The 19,943-nt window shown below is 45.7% G+C and overlaps 1 protein-coding gene across 1 annotated transcript in view; it reads left to right on the forward strand.

Moving 5' to 3' along the window:
• The first annotated feature begins 11,912 nt into the window (after nt 1-11,912).
• PWP1 (PWP1 homolog, endonuclein) overlaps nt 11,913-19,943 on the forward strand; it is a 103,916-nt gene continuing 95,885 nt past the window's right edge. The window contains exons 1-2 of the mRNA XM_077468484.1: nt 11,913-12,076; nt 17,810-17,868. Of these exons, the coding sequence (XP_077324610.1) occupies nt 12,011-12,076; nt 17,810-17,868 (125 nt within the window). The 5' untranslated portion in view covers nt 11,913-12,010. The remainder of the gene's footprint in view (nt 12,077-17,809; nt 17,869-19,943) is intronic.

Below are 19,943 nucleotides of genomic sequence, written 5' to 3' on the forward strand. Positions count from 1 at the left end.
TGTACATAACTTCCTGAAAACATCACAGCAGTGCAGCACCCTGGCTCAGTACTCCAAGTGGCCTGCAGTCTGCTCACATAATTTGTGATAAAAACATCTTTGCCATTCTGAAGCTTCCCTCCAACCACTTTACATATTTTTTTATATATACTGTGATTCTGTGCTTGCCAAATATGCTGCAAAAATCTCTCTCCACTGAGTCTGGCTGCAACCATTTTAATGGTGGGCAGCTGAAGCTGCTGCCTGTTCACTTCCTGGATTTACCTAGAGGCACACCTCCAGTTCTGCAGCTCTCATTGGCCCTTTTATGACTCACCCCCCTCCCTTCCTGGCAAACTCTCTCACGAGAGTGAGAGAGAACTGTGCATGATGTCATAAGCCTAGGCTTTTTACCAGACAAGAAACAGGAACTGGACTGTATAAGGTATTTACTGGCTATCCAAAGTTAAAACCACAACGGTAGAAGGTTTAATAGATGAAAAAATTACTGAAGTTCCGCTTTAAGTAAGCAGTGGACTGGCTCTTGGAAGAAGGTATGCAAATATAAAAATGCTTTGATGGATGACAGTCTAGAAGAGTGGGCATTCTTAGGCAGAGCTTCCATGAACCGAACCGAAATCCAATGAAAGGAAAGGGCAGGCCAGTGGCCTAGCTAGCATATCTGGCACCTGGGGCTGGTCATTTTTTTAGGACCTTTTAGGATCTGTCCTCTTTTAGGACCTTCAGGCTATACAAACATCAATTTTTCGAATCTGAGCAGTCGCCTTCACGTAGACTTTAACTGCTCTCACCACATCAAGAGAATGTAGTGACTTTTCTTCTGTAGGACTGGGTTCTGGAAAAAATTAAGGTAGAACAATATCCTGGTTTAAATGAAAACTTGACACTACCTTTGGTAGAAAGTTAGGATGAGGACTCAATACTACCTTATCCATGTGAATAATTAAATATGGCTCTTTACAAGAAAGAGTAGCTAACTCAGTGGCGGTGCGTCCATAGAGGCAGCAGGAGCGCCGCCCCCTCTCTCCTGCACCGCTCTATCTATTGTTGCCGCTGCCGCCCCCTATTTAGGTGTCTGGCCCCGGGCATCTGAATTACAGTGGCGGGGGTGTTTTTGGAAGCGCCTGATTAGAGCTGTTGGCTCTAATAGGCATCCTGATTAGAGCCATGGGCTCTAATAGGCTTCTAAATGGGTAAAAAGTGGGCGCAATGCTGTGCGTTTGCTGTTTACACAGTCGCTTCCCTAAGACTGACCCGCCTCTCAGCCAATCAGGTTGCCGGGTCTGTGTTACCTGTCACCTGATTGGCTGAAATCAGAGGCGCTGTGATGGTGGCTGTGATGAGAATCCAAGCTAGGTATTCCAGGTAGTTGACTGTGGTGACCATACTTTGATCTAAGCGGGCTATCAAGCGCAGAACGTCTAGGTATGCTAAAATCACTATACCTTGGGGCCTTAATCTGGTTAGAGGAGGGGCCAGAACCTTTGTAAATACTCGAGGAGCAATAGCTAGTCTGAAAGGCAGAGCTAAAGACTGAAAATGAAGATTTTCTATCTCGAACCGTAGATATTTCTAGTGAGCCGGGAAAATCGGCACATGGAGGTATGCATCCTTGATGTCGATTGACGCCAGTTCTCCACTTTGTAGGATGGAGACTACTGATCGGATTGACTCCATGTGAAAAGAATTGATATTCAAAAACCAATTTAGATCTTTGAGATCTAGAGTGGGTCATACACCTCCATTTGGTTTGGGTACCGTGAAAAGGTTTGAATAAAACCCAAATCCCTGTTCTTCTATGGGGATCACTGATATCTCCTTTTGAGACAAAAGATGGTCCAATGCTTGAAAGAGAGACTTATTTTTCTCTGGATCCCTGGGAATGTTTAAACTGAGAAAAAAAGGAAATGAGGAATCTTGGAACTATAATTTGTACCCTAGGGTATTTCAGGAAGCCACCGATTTGTCTTGACACTCTTCCTGCAGACCCTTGAGAAATGCAGAAGTCTTCCCCCCCACTTGAGCGAGCAGGGGCGCCCCTTCATAAGGAGGCTTTCGTATTTTGTTTTGTAGGTTTCCTTCCCCAGGACTTCTTTTGTACCTGGAATTGACCCTGAGGTTTATCTCTTGAATTTGACGGTGGAGGCCATCAAAACTGCCTGGAGGCTGATGCTCCTGGCACTGGGGAAGAGGCTCATTTAAATTAAATACGCTTACTCCGTTTCCTAACTGGCAAAAGGGTACTTTTCCCACTAGAAATTCTTTGGATGTACTTATCCAGATTTTTCCCAAACAGCCACTCACCGTGAAAAGGAAAACTAGCCAGGGGATTTTTTTAGGGCGCTTTTCAACCATAGTATTCTATGCATATGCACCAGCCCAAGCATAAGGCCTGAATTATAGAATCTCTCATGGTGTCTATTGCAAAACATAACACCCCTGGTAGCTCGGCCAAATCTTGGGCCTGCTAAAAAGGAATAATCTTGAGCACCTGTTTAAACTGGTCTCTCAAGGATTGACACACACCAATTGCTGTCAGCACAGGCTGAGTCACTGAACCTACCAGAGAAAAAGTGTTTTTCAATAGGAATTCCAACTTCTTATCTGTTGGATCCCTAAGCATTTGACCATTGTTTACCGGACAAGTCAAACTTTTATTCACAGAGGATATAGCAGCGTCAATTGCTGGTATTTTCCTCCATAGGATAAAGCGTTGCAAACTTTTTAGGAGGATAAAAATGCTTATCTGGGTGATCCCACTCAGAATACATAAGCTTTTCCAGCAAAAAATGGATATGAAAGGCATACACAGCTTGGGGAGGCTTTAGCAAACCCAAACAAGAAGTAGGTTTATCAACCAACTCAGTTAAGGGTAGCATAAATGTGGAGCAGACTAATTCAGTAAAAGATTTCGGATTGTGAACCTGATTCCTCCGCATCTGCCCCTCAGAAGAGGAGTCATCAGCCTCTTCCCGGTCCCCTGAGAAAAATTCATCATCTCCCTCCCCTAGTTCCTCAACTGGGTAATGGAAGGCAACCTAACGAGCTTAGCCACACCCTGGGATGCGATCAAAGCTGCTAACCCCTGCTCCAATCTTAATATGGTTGAGGAAAAAATTTCTTCAGTAACATAGACAGGGGCTGCAGTGTTGGAAACAGTTGCACCACCTGATGTCCCTGATGGCTCGCTCTGACAAGCCACTTCAGATCTCTCAGGGGAGGATGCCATTTTTGAGATGATTTTAGGCTTTATTGAGCTTGAAGGAGTCTCCCTTGAGCCCTTTTTTGGGGTGTTTTTACCCCCCTTCTGACCATAGACCAATGCACAAAATGCAGATGTACTACCAGAAGCAATCGCATTTGTCGATGCTATTAAGCAGTGTGAGCCAATTGCTCCCGCTGCTGCCAAAAGCCAATCAGAAGTGCGAGTCCCCGGACAGCCAAGGCTCTCATGGACATATCTGGATTGAGAGGGGGCTCAGGTATTAGGTGGGGCTGGGGGGGGGGGGGGGCTGCAGCACACAGAAGGTTTTTTTTTACCTTCATGCATCGAATGCATGAAGAGTAAAAATGTTGTGCCTTTACAACCACTTTAACAACTAATGTGCTGTACTTAGAATTCAGTAGTCAGGAGTAAGAAATGTAAAACACGGTGGAATTTATCAAAACTGGTGCAGTCAGAAACTGGAACAGCTCTACATGGCAATCAATCAGCTTCTTTTTATTTTTTTATAATTGACAATTTTTATAAAATGTAAGCATTTTCGAAACAAAAAGTAAAAAAACACAGTTGAGGGAGGAAAGAGAGAGAGGTGGTGATAACAAACAACTCTGGAGAGGGTATAGGCAGCTATGATACATCAGGATTGACACAAAGTCTAATGGCATAGTTAGCTAGGTTACAGCTCTGTAGAGCATAAGGACACGATACTGGGGAAATAGCAGTGAGAGCTTCTCTGTCCGACATTCCCTGCATGTTCTGTAATTTATGATTGCGTGGCCTGCTTTTCCAGAGATAAAAAAAGAAAAAGAAAAAGAGGAAAAGGGGGGAGTGAAGGGGAGAAAAGAGAGGGAAAGAGCTATAGAATATTTCCAATCAATTGGGCTTGTGTGTTTCTCCTAGGCTCCAAGTGCTTACGGTATACAGACCGGGGGGGGGGGGTCTCATGGAATCGATGTGGATCTATCCGTTGGTGCCAGGGATCCCATGTTGCCGTATGTCGGTCTGCCCAGTCAATCAGTCTAGCTGACATGGACTCCATAACCTCCATGTCCTTGATTCTGGCATAAAGATGTGGTAGTATCAGGGGGTTTTGTTATTTCCATTGAAGAGCCACTAGACATCTAGCAGCCATTAATATATGTGTGGCCAGTTTTTTTGCTAAACTGGGAAATATAGGGAGGGGAAGACACCATAAAAAAAAATTTGGAGAGAGAGGAATATCTACCTCAAATAGCCGATGGAGGAGTCCCTGAACCAAATGGCAGTAAGGCTGGAAGGCTGGACAACTTCAGTAGATGTGGAATAACAGGCCCGGTCCTGAAAAACACCTCTAGCAGCGATCCGAGGCTGATGGATATATAGCGTGTAGGCGAGATGGTGTTAGGTATCAATAGAAGAGCACCTTGTATGTATTCTCTTTGTAGAGCATGCACATAGACCACATGGACCATTGTTCAGGGGATAATTCCTCTCCGAGATGTTCTTCCCATCTGCGCATGTATCTATGTTTCCCCTGAGAGACCATATCATAGGAGTTTAATGCCGCATACACACGACCGGACTTTCCAGCAGACTAGGTCCGATGGTCTTCCCGACTGACTTTTGGCAGAGTTCCGACAGACTTTCTGAAGAGCAAACTTGCGCACACACGAACAAACTTTCTGGCAGACTAGGTCTGACGGTCTTCCCGATGGACTTTCGATGGAGTTACGACAGACTTCCGAATTAATGGACTTGCCCACACACGGACTAAAGTCCGTTCATTTTGAACGTGACTCCAGGTACGACGGGACTAGAAAAAGAAGTCAATCTCCCCACTTTTATCGACGATATTGACACCTTGCATGCCCCGTCACGGGACCCGGTGCCTGGTATGGATGAAAAAACACACTAGATGAGTTTTTAAAGTAATTTATTAGGCAGCTCCGGGGGTCTCTTCCATCTTCGGGGTCTCTTCCGACTCCTCCGCTCTCTCCAGTCTCTTCTCCCGCTCTCCGGCCTTCTCTCCCGGTCTCCGGTTCTTCTCCCACTCTATTTTTTTCCTATTTCAGCGAGTGCAAGATGTACAGTACCCTCTAGCCCAGAACCAGAGCGATAGGATCGCACTGGAAACATTCTCGTGGGCAGGTGCTGTAGCTGCCCTTGCGTCGCATTTGGTCCATCGGACCAGCATACAGACGAACGGGCTTCCAGATAGGAACTGGGTTCAGTGGAGTTCCGACGGGAAGATTTAAAAATTTTCTATTTCTAGTTACGTCTGATTTTTTTTTTTTTAAAGTCAGATGAAGCCCACACATGTTTATATATGTCTGAAGTCAGTCCTTTCTCTGTATAGGGCCGGATAGGATTAAGCATTCGAATGGGAATGGCTTAGAAAATTTAAGGGTTGGGGTAATGGTATGTCCATAGTGCCGAATTTGGAGGTAGCCAAAGAAGGCACTACGGGGAGCTCGGGCTTCGTTCTGAGTTCGTCAAAAGGTAATAAAACCCTAGACGCCGGATTTGCCAAGTGTCCATAATGAAAGAGGTTCCTCTGCAACCATGGAGATATCATCTGGAAGGTTTACCTGTCAGGTAATTTAGGGCTGTAGAGGAAAGCCCTGAATAAGGAGGCCTGAGACTGTAGGGAAGTTTTACGGTTTAGTTGTCTCCAGATGTTTTTTAGTAAGTTCATAGTGTGTAATAGGGAGGTAGTGGGGACCATAGTAGGTTGTTTTGGTGGATGGGAGCTAGCCATAATTTGTCTATTTGGGTCCAGCGGTTATAGGCCAAAAGGGAAACCCAGGATGCTATAGCTCCCAAATGGCAGCATAGTAGTAATGGTGGAGGTGTTGAAAGGCCAAACCCCCATCATTTTGGGAGGCAAACATTATGGGCTATTCGGTGTGTTTTATAATTCCACGTGAAATTTAGGAGGCCAGTCTGGAGTTTTCTGAGCTGAGCAGATGGGATAGGCACTGGGAGAGTCAGAATGCAGTACAGAAGTTTAGGCAATATAGTCATTTTAATCGAGGTAATGCATCCAAACCAGGATATTGGATAATGTCTCCATTTAGATAGAAGGCACTGTATAGACCTGAATAGGGGTTTGAAATTTGCATCGTATAGGGATTCGTATCAGGGGAGTAAGGTACACTCCCAGATATTTAATGGCATGGGATTTGCACATGTATTTGCAGTTATCCAAAAGATGGAGCACATCCGAGGGAGGTAAATTGATTGGGGGGGCTTCTGATTTTGCGGGGCAACCTTGTATCCCAATAAGGACCCATAATCCTCCAGGAGTTTATGGAAATTAGGGAGGGTCACGTGCGGTCGTGTTAGGGTTAGGAGTACGTCATCTGCAAACAGTGAGATTTTAAATTTGCGACCTCTAACCATTATACCGCTGATGTTGGGGTTCTGTCTGATCTGGGCAGCCAGGGGTTCTATACACAGGTTGAAAAGCAATGGGAGGAGCAAACAACCCTAGTTCCATTCGAAATGGGAAATAATAATAATAATAATACACGATTTATATAGCGCAAACAGTTTACGCAGCGCTTTACAATGTATAGGGGGGAACAACACAATTACAGTACAATACAAACGGTACAGGAGGGCCCTGCTCATAGAGCTTACATTCTAAAGGGAGGGGGTGGTGGTACAAAAGGTAATAGCTGCAGAGAATGATTTGATGAGGGTGGCTCGGGGACAGTTGTTAGGTGGGCGTGGGATAGGCTTCCCTGAATAAATTAGTTTTCAGGGATCTCCTAAAGGTGGACAGGGTAGGGCCTGATTGGACAGACTGGGGCAGGGAATTCCAGAGGATGGGAGAGGCTCTGGAGAAGTCTTGAAGGCGACCATGAGAGGGGGTAACAAGGGAGCTAGAAAGCAGGAGGTCCTGGGAGGACCGGAGGGGACAATTTGGGCAATATCTGCAGATGAGCTTGGTGATGTAGATGGGGGCAATGTTGTGGATGGCTTTGTATGTTATGGTTAGCATTTTGAATTTTACACGGTGGGGTAGGGGAAGCCAGTGAAGGGATTGGCAGAGAGGGGCGGCAGTCATGAATCGATTAGTGAGGTGAATTAGTCTAGCAGCAGCATTCATAATAGACTGAAGGGGGGATAGCCTGCTTAAGGGTAGGCCATTAAAGCGGTAGTAAACCCGCACATTTTTTTTTTTTTTAAACCTGCAAAGCAAAAGGCATAATGAGCTAGTATGCACCGCATACTAGCTTTTAATGAAATACTTACCTTAGAACGAGGCCCCGACATCTGACCCGATCCACGCCGAGGGAGCTGAAATGCTCCCTCTGCGTTTCTTCCGGGTATCGCGGCTCCGGCGCTGTGAGTGGCCGGAGCCGCGATATTGTCACTCCCGCGCATGCGCGCGGGAGATTTCATTCCGGCCGGCCGGCCACTGCCGGATTTTCAGGCCGAGAATGCCCTTGTGCGCATGCGCCGCTGCAGTCAGCGGCGCATACCGAGGGGAATATCTCCTAAACCGTACAGGTTTAGGAGATATTTTTTTTACCTACAGGTAAGCCTTATTATAGGCTTTCCTGTAGGTAAAAGTTAAAAAATCGAGTATACAACCACTTTAAGGAGACAGTTGCAGTAGTGAAGGCGGGAAATATTCAAGGAGTGAACGAGTTGCTTTGTGGTGTCATTAGTCAGGAAGGGTCGAATTCTGGTGATATTGCGGAGGTGAAGACGGCAGGATTTAGTCAGTGATTGGATATGGGGGCTGAAGGAAAGGAAAGGGGGGTAAATGCCACAAAAGGTGTTTTGATCGAGGCAGATGGGGTTGCGTATAGGTGTCTAATCGCCCTGAGGAACGACCCCCGTAAGCCCAGATATTCAAGGGTGGAGAACATAAAAGGCCAGCTAAGCCTATCAAAGGCTTTCTCAGCGTCTAAGCTTGAGTAACAGTGCTTCATCTTTTTGCCTATTAATGATGTCTATTAGATTGATGACTCTTCTGGTGTTGTCTCCTGCCTGGCGCCCTGGGACAAAGCCCACTTGGTCCTTGTGGATCAGGGAGGGAAGGACCTCATTTACTCAGAGGGATAATAATTTTGTAAAAATTTTCCAGAAGTTCAATAAAGCTATGGGTCTGTAATTCCCGCACAATGTGTGGTCTTTATCAGGTTTGGGTATGAGCGTGAGGTGTGAAGTCTGCATATGCCGTGGGATTTCGTCTTTGCCCATGAATCCATTAAATAAACAAATCATATGTGGAAGTAGGCTGGTCAGAAAAGGTTTTCTATTATTCATATTCATACGGCAGGCCATCAGGGTCCGGGGCGTTGTTATTTGGGAGGAGCTTCAAAGTCTCTGAAATCTCCTCACCAGTGAACGGAGACTCAAGGGACTATAGGGCCTTTGCTAGCAAAGTGGCCACCCCGCTGGTTGAGAGGTAAGTTCGCACTCGGTCATTAAAACTTGTTTGGATCGGTATATGCGGTATGGAGGGGTTGTTATAGAGATCCGAGGGGTGTGGGCATGTTCTCTGAGTTTCTGTGCTAATAAAGTGTGGGCTTTGTTTCCTTTATCAGCTGCTCCAAATTCTGTCTGCTCTAGTTTTGATAAATTCCCCTAAAGCCCCATACACACTATCAGTTTTTCTGCTGATTTTTTCCTTCAGATTTACCAAAACCATATAATAGGAGGTCAATCCTTAAGAGTTTCAATTCGTATACAATCAGGCAGGCCTTTGCACTACGTGGTTTTGGTAAATCTGAAGGAAAAAATCAGCAGAAAAACTGATAGTGTGTATGGGGCTTAAAGGCTCGTTCTGAGAGGCACTGAGACAGGTCCTGTATGCTGTGCCACTTTTTGCTGCATCTACCAGAGAGCTTCACCTATAGAAGTAGGTTCACAGATCCAAATGCAGACACTGTACATTCGGATACATGAATCCCTTCCTGTCTGAATGTCAAATTTTCACATTCGACTATGTCCATGCAGCTTCTGCGCTCCAATTGACTTTGACTGGACTGCCTGCACAGGGATGCACAGATCGCCATGCAGCCCCACATGGTACACGGCCATCACACTGGACATGGACGCATATGTGAATGAGGCCTAATTGTTATGTGGGCCAGATAGCAGGAAAGAGGAAATGTCGGGTAATTAAAAGAGAAGTATTCTATTTACTTACCTAGGGAGATGCTGCATCTGTCCCCTGCCCACTCATTCTGAAAATGGAGTAATCAAACAGCTCATCACTCAGTTCTCAGAGCTCCCTGGGCAGAGAGCTGGTGTCTGTCGGTCTCTGGCTCTCTGCTTTGCTCTCCGGTGCTCACGGAAACACTGGGCTGTGGAAGGGGCGGGCGTGGCTGGCTTAGGCTCTCAGCGGCTTGCTGAGAGGGTGAGCAGGGTGGCGGTCCAGGCATGTCAGTTGATCCCAACCATATGGTTACGATCTTTGCCCAGCCTGGACCGACTCTGTGACATCAGCCGAGAGTGGGCTTAAGCCTGCTGTCAGCTGAAAATAGGTCACAGGAGTGCAAAACAATCCGCACTGCTGTGATTAACAGGAGAAATACAACCAAACAGGCTTTGGCTGTACTTCTCTTTTAATAAATCTATCACACGACCTGTCTCTCTGCTCCTGTTTAGCATTACTTGCAACAATTGATAAATGTCCCCATTTATGTTGTGAACTCACCCTCCGGGGCCCAGGAAGGCTCTTCCTCAGCCCAGGCTTTAAATCCAGGCTCTTTTTCCCTGAAGGCACCCTCTTTCCTAGTCCACAACCCCCCCTCTTATAGTCCAGGGGCTCCAGACACCCGCTGCCCTGGGCCTCCAGATACCCCCTCTCCTAATCTGGGATCTCCAGGCAGCTCCTCACCTAGTTCAGTAGTTCTCTTGTACTCCCTATCCAGAAGCCTTTACCACACCATCCACCATGTCAAGTCAATGGCCTCTTCTGCATCCCCTACTCCAAAGCCTCCTCTACAGCCCTCCCCAAGTTCAGAGACTCCTCTGCGCCCTGCTCTCAGAATACATGTCCTTTACCACATCAACCCCACTTTTCAAGTCCAGGGCCTCCTCTACACCCCCAGTAAAGGGCCTCTGGCGTACTCCTCTGCACCCCCCCCCCCGCCACTCCAGCACCTCCTCTGCACCCCCTAAATCCAGGTCCCCTCTGCATCCCCTCTCAGTCCAGGGCCTTCTCCGCACAGCCCCCTTAGCCCAGGGCCTTTACTACATCCCCAGTTAAGGGCCTCCTCTGCATCCCCCCACCCCAAGAACTCCTCCGCACCCCCTCCCCCCCAGTCCAGGGCCTCCTCTGCACCCCCCTCCCAGTCCAGGGCCTTCTTTGAAGCCTCCGCTTCACTTGGATGCCTCATGCAGAAAAGACATAGGCTGTTAAGGCACTGGGCAGGACTAGGTGTGTCAGACTGCAGACATGGTACAAGGAATGACCGTAGACTGAAGACATGATACAAGAGATGGTCAGAGAGTGTTGGTATGGTACAAGAGATGGTCAGAGACTGCAGACATGGTACAAGGGATGGTCAGAGACTGCAGACATGGTACAAGGGATGGTCAGAGACTGCAGACATGGTACAAGGGATGGTCAGAGACTGCAGACATGGTACAAGGGATGGTCAGAGACTGCAGACACGGTACAAGGGATGGTCAGAGACTGCAGACGTGATACAAGAGATGGTCAGAGACTGCAGACATGGTACAAGGGATGGCCAGAGACTGCAGACATGGTACAAGGGATGATCAGAGACTGAATAAATGGTACAAGAGATGGTCAGAGACTGCAGACATAGTACAAGGGATGGTCAGAAACTGCAGACATGATACAAGGCATGGTCAGAGATTACAGACATGGTACAATGGATGGTCAGAGAGTGTTGGTATGGTACAAGAGATGGTCAGAGACTGCAGACATGGTACAAGGGATGGTCAGAGACTGCAGACATGGTACAAGGGATGGTCAGAGACTGCAGACATGGTACAAGGGATGGTCAGAGACTGCAGACATGGTACAAGGGATGGTCAGAGACTGCAGACATGGTACAAGGGATGGTCAGAGACTGCAGACATGGTACAAGGGATGGTCAGAGACTGCAGACGTGATACAAGAGATGGTCAGAGACTGCAGACATGGTACAAGGGATGGCCAGAGACTGCAGACATGGTACAAGGGATGATCAGAGACTGAATAAATGGTACAAGAGATGGTCAGAGACTGCAGACATAGTACAAGGGATGGTCAGAAACTGCAGACATGATACAAGGCATGGTCAGAGATTACAGACATGGTACAATGGATGGTCAGAGAGTGCAGACATGATACAAGGGATGGTCAGAGACTAAAGACATGATATAAGACATGATCAGAGAGTGCTATGGTCAGAGACTAAAGACATGATATAAGACATGATCAGAGAGTGCTAGTATGGCGCATGAGACTGTGAGGATGTTGGGCACCAAGGCATGTCCTTCAAAAATGGCAACACAGAGCCCCTGTTCAGACACACTTGGCTAGTACACAAGCTTATTTTTATTTTGGAGGAAAACAGTGCTCCCCACAGTCACTGCAACCAATATGCTGACCGCTCATCAACAACGGAGAGACTTAGGAGGTCAGCTTCATGCCACACCATAGGCTGGAGACTCTCCGAGCAGAAGATCGAACACTGCTCCGTACACAGGTCCCAGCACACGTCCCCCCCGGTCATGTGACCGGAAGCAGCATCACACAGGAACCCACGTGTGACGACAGGGAGCTGCCATTGTTAGGAGGAAGTGTGTGATCGGTGCCCGGTGTACATCATGAGCTGTCAGATCACCTGTGTGTCCTGGGTACAGCGGGGGATCGCTAAGGAAGTGCCTGATAAGGTGGGGACTTGCTTAATTACCGCTATCCATAGACCAGGTCCTGCCTTGTCCTCACGGAGTCTGTGTTGTCCCATCCAAACTCCATACTGACACACAGGCAGCATTTTTGGTCCTAGGTAGAATGATTTTGTTAAGTGGTGTAAAGTAATTTTAAAGTGCATGCCTATTCTATAACAGAGCACGATTGTTACCCAGATGTGGTAATGCTGACATTTAATGTGCTTATATTTAGCCTCCCCTGACGCCCCCCACCCCCATCAAAATGCTAATCATTTTTAATAAAGCCCTATTTTTGTTCTCATTACATGTTGTTTTCCTGGTGCCTCCAATGCAGCATACCAATGGTTGGTTGCTCCACCCCTGATCAACCCACAAGACCACTTAAAGTGGTGTTCCGCCCCCCAAAAAATACATTTACTGCAGCTGCTGGCTTTTAATAATAGGACACTTGTCCTGGAGTCCAGTGATGTCGGCACTGTTGGGTGCTGCCTCTGCTATTGAGGGTAAAGGAACCCGGCAGTGTAGCCTTACTGGATCAGGATCACAACAGATCAGCCCTATCTCACCGTTTATGTGGTGTGACCATTGCAGGTTCATGCTCTCCTGCAGTATGGAGTCCCAATAACTTGGCTTGCTAAAAGCGCATATAAGTATGGGAGCCCGTTTTTCTGTAGATCTTTTTAGGACCAGCCAAGAGATCCAGGATACTTGTTATCCTCCTCTGTTTTCTCCCCATTAGCAGCATGTCTCACCTTCTACATCTGTGAGCATGGTCTACTTGAACCTTTTTCTCCTCTGCAAGGGCTCCTGACGGCACCCCCCCCCCTCCTGTGTGTTTGCCAGCGATTCGCGTGTGCTGCTGATTGCCAGCTCAGTGGGCGGAGTCACAGGTTGACATCATAGCCTCAACACGCTACTGCGCATGCACTAACGGCAGCCAACTTGCTACATCTAATTGGCTTTCTCATATAAATGAGACTGTTTTATTTGGGTCCAGCTGTCAGGGGGGAAAAAACACCTCCAAGAAGGTGTCCTCTCTATTCCTGTCTTCTCATTCTAGTTATGGAGCCGGCCAAGGGTAGCGTGTGTTATTTGTGTGTGTGTGTGTATATATATAAAAAAAAAAGGGACAAATGATACTGATCAGTCTTAAAATTTAGTCCAGCCTCTGGTGGGGGACGAGACCATCCAACATTCTGGATCACTGCTCCCTTGGGCCCATCTCATGGACCAATTCTTTGTTATTGTTTTCAAAAACACATAGTGTACAATAAAACATTCAAGGAACACCCACCACAATAGAATGGGCAATCTGAAAAAACAAACCGAACAGTTAGCACTTAATAAGATGTGCATTGTATTGTACATGAACATTGCCTGTGAAGCATGCCAACAAAAATCTCATGGCACAGAGCTGGTAACATTAACAAGAGATTGAAACCAATCTGTTACAGTAAGAGGTGAGGGCATCCATCCACCCCAGATCCTGTCAAATTTGAGACGCGCCCCCCTGTTTTAAATATGTGGCTTTATAGAAGGATAGGGCCCTATTCACTGATGGCTTCCAGGACTCTACCGCTGGAGGAGTAGAACTCTTCCAGGACAGAACTATGCGTTTCCTAGCATGGAAAAATAACAAAGTAAGGTCTGTACAACTGTAGTAGGGGCCAGATCATCCACCAACCGGAGCAGACACAGAGTTCTTCTTTAAAGTAGATGGAAACCCTCCCTGAATAGGATTTAGTTTGCAAAAGGACTGCATGTTTTCAACATCTCATTTCAATAAAAGGTGTGTGTGTGTGTGTGTGTGTGTGTGTGTATATATATATATATATATATATATATATATATATATATATATATAAATACACACCACTTTATTAAGTACACCTGTTCAATTGCTTGGTAACAAAGATTTGCTAATAATCAGCCAATCACGTGGCAGCAATTCAATGCATTTAGGCGTCTAGATGTGCTGAAGATGACTTGCTGAAGTTCAAACCGAGCATCAGAATAGGGAAAAAGTGGGATTTAAGTGGCTTTGAATGTGGCCTGGTTGCTGTTTCCAGACAGGCTGGTCTGAGTATTTCAAAAACTGCTGATCTACTGGGATTTTAACGCACAACCATCTCTGGGGTTTACAGAAAATGGTCAGAAAAGAAGAAAATATCCAGTGAACAGAAGTTGTGTGGATAAAAATGCCTTGTTGATGTCAGAGGAGAATGGGGAGACTGGTTGGAGATGATAGAAAGGCAAAAATAGCTTAAATAACCACTCATTACAACCAAGGTATGCAGAATACCATCTCTGAATGCACAACACATCGAACCACGATCCTCCTTTCAAAGCTTACATTCTTAATTTTGTAGAAAAATCCTCCCTCAGCTGAAGGGACAATTTGGATTATTACTGTATAATAGGGATGCTTCAATACCGGTATTGGTGCAGATACACGAGTACTTGTACTCCTGAAAATGCTCTGATACCCAAAACCAATACTTTGCGATGCGATTTGTGTCCATACAAAATGAATGTGCTCAGCATGCAATTTGAACAGGGATGTGGTGCAATTCCTGTCCGAATTGCATGCGGTTTCCCGCACTGCTCCTGTGTAAACCCGGGCTGAAGTCACTGTGACAAGCCTGGGTTCACACAGAAATGGTGGGGAAATCGCATTCAATTCAGAAAGGAATCGCACGCCATTCCTGTTCAAATCGCATGCAATTCTTTTCAGTGTGATTTGAGCCCATTCACTTTTTATGGGCTGAAATCGCAAAGTATTGGTACTCACCTAATAATTTTATTTTTTATTTTAATTCGCATCAGTTATCCACTAGCCGACAAGCTCATGCAGATATACTGTGGCAGGTTGGCACTCTTGTGCAAATCGAAGTACCTGTATGTGGAGAGGCAGAATGGAACACTGCCTATGTAACAAGGAGATTTCCTGTTCTACCTAGAGACATGACAGAGATCTACTGTTCACAGTGATCGGGAACAGTGATCTCTGTCATGTTCCAGTGAGCCCATCCCCCCTGCAGTTAGAACACACCCAGGGAACACACTTAACCCCTTGATTGCCTCCTAGTGTTAAACCCTTTTCTGCCAGTGACATTTATACAGTAATTAGTGGCTATTTATAGCACTGATCGCTGTATAAATGTCACTGGTCCCAAAATAAAGTGTCCAATCTGTCCACCACAATGTTGCAGACCCGCTAAAAATAGAAAATTGCCGCTATTACTAGCAATAAAAATGCCATAAATCTATCCCCTATTTTGTAGACGCTATAACTTTTGCGCAAACGAATCAATATACGTTTATTGTGATATATAATTTATTTATTTTAACCAGAAATATGTAGAAGAATATGTAATGGCCTAAACTGATGAATAAATTCGTTTTTTTATATATGTTTTCTTTTTGGATAGGTATTAAAGGCAAAAAGTTAAATTGTTTTCTTTTCAAAATCGGTGCTCTTTGTTTATAATGCAAAAAATAAAAACTGAAGAGGTGATCAAATACCACCAAAAGAAAGCTTTTTTGTGGGGAAAAAAAGGATGTCAATTTTGTTTGGGTACAACGTTGCACGACTGTGCAATTGTCAGTTAGAGACGCAGTTCTGTATCTCAAAAATTGGCCTGGTCATTAAGCGGGCAAATCCTTCTGGAGCTGAAGTGGTTAAACCCCACTGTATAAGATGGAAGTTTCTATGAAATGAAGAATGTAGTGTGGCAGCTGGTGTCGTCAAATCGTGGTTTGATGAGCATTCAAAGTCTTGCACCTTCTCTCCAAAATTGACCATAGTGGCTCTACTGCGGCCCTTAGGAAAGATGTGAGACTTCATCTGCATGCTAGTCAAACCGTGATTTGACACCAGCTCTGTGAATCAGAATATTATGGTCTTGGTGGTAAATGGTGCTGTGTTTGGTAAACAAGGTCTGCACCAACATAATGACTCTACCTTCTAAGTTGCTATTGGGGCCGGCGGAATACCAAGATATGGATTCCCAAACCATGACTGCGCCGCCAACATGCTGTTTTTTTTTTTTTTTTTTCTTTAATCATAAAAAAGTTTTATTGTGTCATTTGTGGTAAATTACATGTTGCATAGGAAAAAAAAGTTAGCCTTTCTCATATCCAAAGATTATGTGGAATGTAAGCCAATAAAATGAAACCATGACACAACATAAAGTACAATGACATATCTTTAAAAGGAAAGAAAATGAATCTGTGCCGAGTGGGCAAGGTTGCACCCTCCCACTCTACACAGCAAAACTACAGGCCAAACAGTAAACGTGAGCGCTCATAATCTACCTGCTCTGGTAGGATTTCCCACTCTATGATCATAAAGTGTGTACAGAGGTTGAGTGTACCTGATAAGGTAAAACAGTAGCCGACTCTATCCTTATGCTCTTCCAAAAGATTCAAGTCAGCTTTACACCTGACCATTGTTTTTTTTTTTTATAACTGTAGCAGCTGATGTAAAACCAGTTGCGGAGGTGCTAGCCCTGAAGTTTCCAACCAGGCTTGCCATATGGTGTAAAATTTGCGAGTTGCATTTCTACGCTGATATGTTAGGTGCTCCCTGACAAGGATGTAATTGACCTGTTCCACCTATTGTGTTTTTTTTTTTTTTTTTGTGGGAACCTGTGGGTATAGCTGAGTGATTTTCTAAAGAAAAAAAAATCAGCGATTTAAAAAAACAAAACAAAAAACTTGATTCATGATTTTAATCGTTTTTTTTTTTCTTGATGGACACCACGATGGTCCTGAGGTGCTGTGGGTAGGAGTTTTTAGTTGTGGCCGCGGCTTTGGCCTAGTCCGCGGGGTCCGGCCTTGCAGACTAGGCCAAAGTCTTGGCCTTGCCTAAAAACTCCTACCCGCAGCACCTTAGGACCAGCGCGGTGTCCATCAAAAAAAAAAAAACTCGATTGTCAGCACTGGTCCCGGTGAAAAAAATATATTAAAATCTAAAAAAAATCGATTTCCTGAAATGCTGAATCAATTTGACCTCTCAACTCGATTCAAGATTTAAATAGATTTTTTTTCCCCAGCCCTACCTGTGGGGAAGAATCTGGCCACCAGCTTTCTAGCAAGATATAATAATCTGATCACTGCTATATTGGCGGGTGCCACCATGCTTTAACGACAGCCCTAGTTGTAAGCTTGAAACGGTGTTCGCCACATGTAAACACGTCGGTGGTTGGGAACAGTATGAAGCTTACGAGAGGTTTGGCAATGGCATGTTTTGCTTCAGAGTTCTCTCCGCACAGTTTATTTCCTGCACAATGACCTTTTGTCTCTTTCGGTCAGTTGACCATGTTGACCACCCTTATTTATCAGACGTTTTTCCAGAATTTGCATATGCCGTCATTCTGTACCTCGGCAAATTCAGTCACAGAGGCACCAACTAAGGGGGCACCAACAATTTGCCCTCTTTTGAAGCTCAGTAAGCTCTGACATGACTCCGTATTACAACAGCGAATGCAGTGAATGATGAAAGTGGGGCTTCCCACCTGTTAGCTCGGTGTCTCATCGCACAGCCGAAGTAAAAGAATGTTATATCACTCCTGCTTTTAACGTGAAACATATCATCATTTTCATATCTGCAAATCATGTAGTGTTTCCATATTTTTGTCCAACCCCCCTGCATGTGTGTGTTAGAATGTATAAGAGAATGTAGTGACTGGGATGTCATTGTAATGATGTCTTTTTGCTTGTTTTCTGTAGGTTCAATTGAGTCAAGAGGAGCTGAATAAACTTATAACAGAAGCTAAAGAACAGTTGGAGTAAGTAACACAAATTGCTAAGATGGCATTTTTTTGGGTAGAACAGGGCCCGGGCTAATAGCGGTGCCTTGAGCGCACTGCACCAAAGAGTGTTGAATGGACTAAAGCACACTGACATCTGTACTGATCAGTATTTCCTTTTGAGAAAGTCATTTTAGGACCCTGTTCACATGAAAGTTCTTCCTATCTGGCTATCTAACTTTTACCTCATACTGGTTCCCACTGAAATATTCCCTAATTACACTGGAGTAGTAAGTCATTGATATACTCACCACCAGTCACCTGGAGCCTAGGATGTGGAAGAAGTAAAGAAGAAATAAAACTCAGCAGCTACAAATACTGCAGCTGCTGACTTTTAAAATAATGACACTTACATGTCCAGGGTGCCCGCAATGTCCTTACCCAAAGCTGACCGATCCCTCGGCTCCTGTTGGAAGCGCTGGCATCTTTAGTAAGGGAATCGGGAAGTGAAGCCTTGCGGCTTCACAGCCTGGTTTCCTACTGCGCATGCGCGAGCCACGCTGCGTGTTCTGAGTGTTTTCTGGGACCTGTGTGTCTCCCAGAAGACAGCGGGGGGAGGGGCCAGACATGGAGTAGATTGCTGCGGATACTGCGGCGTTCTTTCGCCAGACGTAGGAGCAAATACCTGTATTAGACAGGTATCTGCTTCCCCCTTAAAGGTGCCAAATGTGACAAAAAAGGAGGGGAGGAGGAATCTGGACAGCAGAAGTTGCATTTATGGGTGGAACCAGTGGGCAGGAAATCCTCAGCCAAACTAGCAGCTTGAGGAATTGCTACTCAGTCACAGTGCTACCCCTCCTGAGCCTTCTGACTGACCACAACGCAACTGACAGACAGCTTCCAGGCTCAGCTCCTGAGGAGCTCTGACTCCTGCACATTGGCGCCAGGCAGGTCAATTGTAAGGCACTGTATGCAGAACCAGGACCACCATTAGAAAACATGGGACCCCACAACAGACTACCTGACAGTGCCCCCCCCCCCCCCCCATATATATACTTTAGCAAACTAAATGTAATTCAGATATGGTTCATGCTTACTTGTGAGAGGTTCAGTTAAATGCCTGTGCCTAATGTATAAACAGATTGGCCATTTGTATTATGGTCCTATGGCTCTCAGGCTGCTGTGGTGCTGCAGGCTGTGCTGGGAGGAGAAGCCCCACAAAAGCCTTTGCTGCCTTCCTTTTGTCCAGAGTGCTCCTCCAGCATTCTACACTGCACTACTTACCCTGCACCAACCATCCATGCTCACCCCAGTTCAGCTCATGCCAAACCAGGATACAGTTTAAGTCGCCTAGTCCCCATAGAAGGATGGCCCTGCTGTTATTGCCTACTAAGGATAAGCTCCAGCGTGTTCACATGCTCCACATGCAGAGCCCACCAGGAAGTCGGCACAGTGCTGCTCTAATCACAGGCAGTGAGACATTGCCTCAATGCGCGGCTGCAGAGATCGGGCAATGTCTCACTGCCTGTGATTAACGCAGCACTGCGCCGACTTCCTGGCTGGCTCTGCGGGTGGAGCATGTGAACACGCCTGAGCTCATCCCTATTGTCTACCCTGTCATGCTTTACTCTGTTTAACTATCCAAGTGGCTCCCGTGCTTCCTTGGCTGATGATAAACACCACAAATTTGTTTTGCCCCCATCCCCCCCCATTGACAGGTAGCTACACACCATGGAAGTGTATGACACTGTGAAGCCTGCTCAGCTGCTCCCGACACTGCTGATTTAAATTTTTGTGTACTCCAGTATATCCTGGAACGTATCTGTGGGAGTACCCAAATCCCAGGGAACCGCTGATTTAAAGTGAACCTGTGCTTTGCTTCTTTATAATTGGAACACAGGATATGCTGGAGGTATATCTGACTGCTGGAGATGGACTGTCCTTGTCTTTAGTGGGTTGCTAAGGAGAAAGGAAGTTTGGGCTATTGCAGGAGCAATATTAAAGAGAAACTTCACTCGTTGATAACAAAACATCAGCAGCAACAATTTCTGCCTCTGCTGACTCTTAAGAAACACTTACCAGGCCATTAAGTCCAGCGCTGTCTTCCATGCAGG

The sequence above is a fragment of the Lithobates pipiens genome, unplaced genomic scaffold (assembly GCF_037356315.1).
Source record: "Lithobates pipiens isolate NorthernLeopardFrog02 unplaced genomic scaffold, aLitPip1_a1.2 Scaffold_8, whole genome shotgun sequence".
Lineage (NCBI taxonomy): Eukaryota > Metazoa > Chordata > Amphibia > Anura > Ranidae > Lithobates > Lithobates pipiens.